This window comes from Lactuca serriola, chromosome 6, assembly GCF_051521515.1.
Source record: "Lactuca serriola cultivar US96UC23 chromosome 6, Lser_US96UC23_V15, whole genome shotgun sequence".
Classification (NCBI taxonomy): domain Eukaryota; kingdom Viridiplantae; phylum Streptophyta; class Magnoliopsida; order Asterales; family Asteraceae; genus Lactuca; species Lactuca serriola.
The window spans coordinates 15274246-15276927 of record NC_136413.1 but is presented as its reverse complement, the minus strand read 5'-3'; the positions used below and the strand labels follow the sequence as shown (position 1 = coordinate 15276927).

General features: G+C 33.3%; 1 protein-coding gene across 1 annotated transcript; it reads right to left on the bottom strand.

Annotated features, from left to right (window-relative positions):
• Nucleotides 1–507: 507 nt before the first annotated feature.
• Nucleotides 508–2421, bottom strand: LOC145059026 (uncharacterized). Its single transcript, XM_079006891.1, has 4 exons — nt 2207–2421; nt 2008–2114; nt 810–844; nt 508–698 (listed from the first exon to the last, which is right to left on the bottom strand). The coding sequence occupies exons 1-4, from the start codon at nt 2207–2209 to the stop codon at nt 631–633; spliced, it is 213 nt and encodes a 70-aa protein (XP_078863017.1). The 5' UTR covers nt 2210–2421; the 3' UTR covers nt 508–630.
• Between the last annotated feature and the right edge of the window lie 261 nt (nt 2422–2682).

Genomic DNA, 2682 nt, shown 5'->3' with positions numbered 1-2682 from the left:
GATGATCCTCAACCAATCTCGAGATAAAGATACAAAAAGCCAGATAAAAGAAACAATTGTCGACCATAATTTATTAATGTTATCGACCCACCCCTTAATTATTGTAATTAGTGCTTAAATTAAACTATATATATGCTATTAGTGCAATACTTATAAGTTTATAAGTCAATGATGGCAACAAAATGCAATGACGTTTATGCCCTTGAAAAACCATTTAATTTCATTTTCCACGTTTGGCACCACCCCTAATATTTTTGTATATTTGTCGTTGTTGACATGGCCTACTTAGTCTTTTTTTATGTTATAAATCATGAGAAATATCTAGATTCCAGCTAGGGGTAGCCTGGTAATGTTGCATTTTTTTCTTTTTGACCTTCACCTTTCATTATATTATACAAGAAAATCTAGAAAAAAGATTGCTACGTTTGTATTTAATTTGCCATTTTAATTGAACTAGTGGATTGTAGATAGACTCAACCATTTCCATATAAAGAAAAAACAAACGTATAAAGTAAATGACAATGACATCAACTTTAATAAATTGTTCATTAGGCATTACAAACTAGTTTATGTAAAAAAAAAAAAAAAAATAGAGATGGATGTAAATTTGACAGGTATTGTTAATGTCACTTAGAAAAATATGATCGATACGCCCATTGTGAAGCACCCAACCGCTACCCATGGGCTCAATCGTTCACCTGTTTCATGTATATAAAGAAAAAAATAATACTAATATTAATTTTAGTCCACCAAATAAATTTATAAACTTATATTATTTCAATCAAGAACATTGGTCATTGAAAAATTACCTATTCTTGCAGCTTTCCAAAAGAAGCCCCGAAATCTGCAAAATGAAAATTACGAAATTAGCCTTGATAAATAAGAAGAAAATGATCCTCAAAGATAAGGAGAAATGAATTCTGGGGACAAAAGAGTGGGTATTAATATTATCATTGTCTCTAGGAAACGTCTGATTGCTGACATGGCTTCGGTCATTAATGCCATGTCACGTCACCTACCATGTATAATGTGACATGTGTACAAATGAATGAGCTGGCTTTTATTTTATTTTTCATTTCTATGTTTAATGTACTTTTAGTTTTTTTTACACTACACTCTTATAACTATAAGGCATAAGCAACTTTAGCATGGTTGCATATCTGATTTCAATAGAATAATGTATTTGGCATTAGTTGTTAAACCACTTGTAAGTATATATTTGAGTTGACCCATTTATAATTATACATCCAACTTGCATCACAAACACTAAAAAACCATAATTAATCCTGTTACTTGTAAAGATCCTAACATAAACAGCAATAAGTTGCCAAATTAAGGCATCCATATACAAAGAAAGCAACCAAGAGTATTTTAAGTTTTTGATTTGGTCATTGCACCAAGTATTATTAACATTAGTTTGTACAGTGTGTAATGTGAAATGTTAATTGTAGTTTATTAAGTGTGAAGAGCACTCTAAATTAATAAGACACCTCTTGTGTTCCTTAGTCTCTAGTTCACTACGTTAATTCTTGTGTGTTCCTTATTTTTCTTTGCATCTTATCTGTCTTTTAAGTGTCGCTCATAACCCTAATAGAATATACATTGATAAATACATAATTAAAACAAATTTACTAAACTTAACCAATAATGAATTGAACTTTTAACACTTTGAAAACAAATTTCAAGAAGTGCAGCTTCACTAAGAATTCATAGTGTTCACAGTTTTTAAGGGCATCATGTCATTGTCATGTGCAGCTACTCTCATCATCTAATACTACTGATTTCAGATCCTAAGGAGCTCATCCACAACTGTTCTTCTACAATGAGTATGGAAAACATGTTCGATCCATGGGTCCTCCTCTTAAGCTTCATAGATTGCTGATTTAGTTAGTGGTCTTAATTCAGATGGCAATTGCATCACACAAAAAGATGTCTTTAAATTGATTGTTAATAGACCAAAATTAGGGCTCTTGGAATGATCGTAGATTGGGTAAAAGAGGATCTAACCCGGTTTTCTGTTCAAGGATAGCAGGAAACTGCATCTTCAAGAAAGTGCAAGTGCAGATTACCAACAACACCACCGTCAGAAACGAATGGAAATTGAACAGCGCCGACTGTGTTCATCAAAATTAATCAGAGTTTTCAGTAAGATCACAATGTAGCACAACTGGAACATAAATTGAAGCTAATAATTTAACCAATTTACCATGTTTGTTGAACCTCGGGAACAGATATAGAGGGTTCGGAGTTCTTCCTCTTAGTCGGCTCTGATGCGGATTCGTTTAAGCGAAAGAGTAAAGGCAAGCTGGTGAAGATGAGACGACGGCGTTCCACGTCTGATCCAGAACTGCACACACTCCTCTTGGCCTCTTGCAGAAGGAAGAAGGAACGAGTCGAACCTGCGTAGAACTCTATTGACTCAATGAGACAACGACTCGTTTCTTGTTTTATGTTTTCAGTTCGATTTGTAAAGCCCAAGGTAAATGGGTTTGGTTCGTTAAAGAATCAAGATGAAACCAAACCAACCCTATTAAGGCCTATTAGTGTTCGGGTTTGGTTAAGTAATGGATTCCAATTGGGCCATCGATCAAAAAACCCTATTATTATCCTCAATCTCATAAATTTTTAATATTTCTTAATCTTTTACATATGATTTGGTTTACGGCGAAGCAATTTTAATAA

Bases quoted from the DNA above. Each gene is read 5' to 3' on its own strand.
- LOC145059026 (XM_079006891.1), bottom strand. The intron at 845-2,007 runs GTTAGATCCTCT...TTCATTTTGCAG, and splicing joins ATCCTTGAACAGAAAACCGG to ATTTCGGGGCTTCTTTTGGA. The intron at 699-809 runs GTAATTTTTCAA...TACATGAAACAG, and splicing joins TTGGAAAGCTGCAAGAATAG to GTGAACGATTGAGCCCATGG.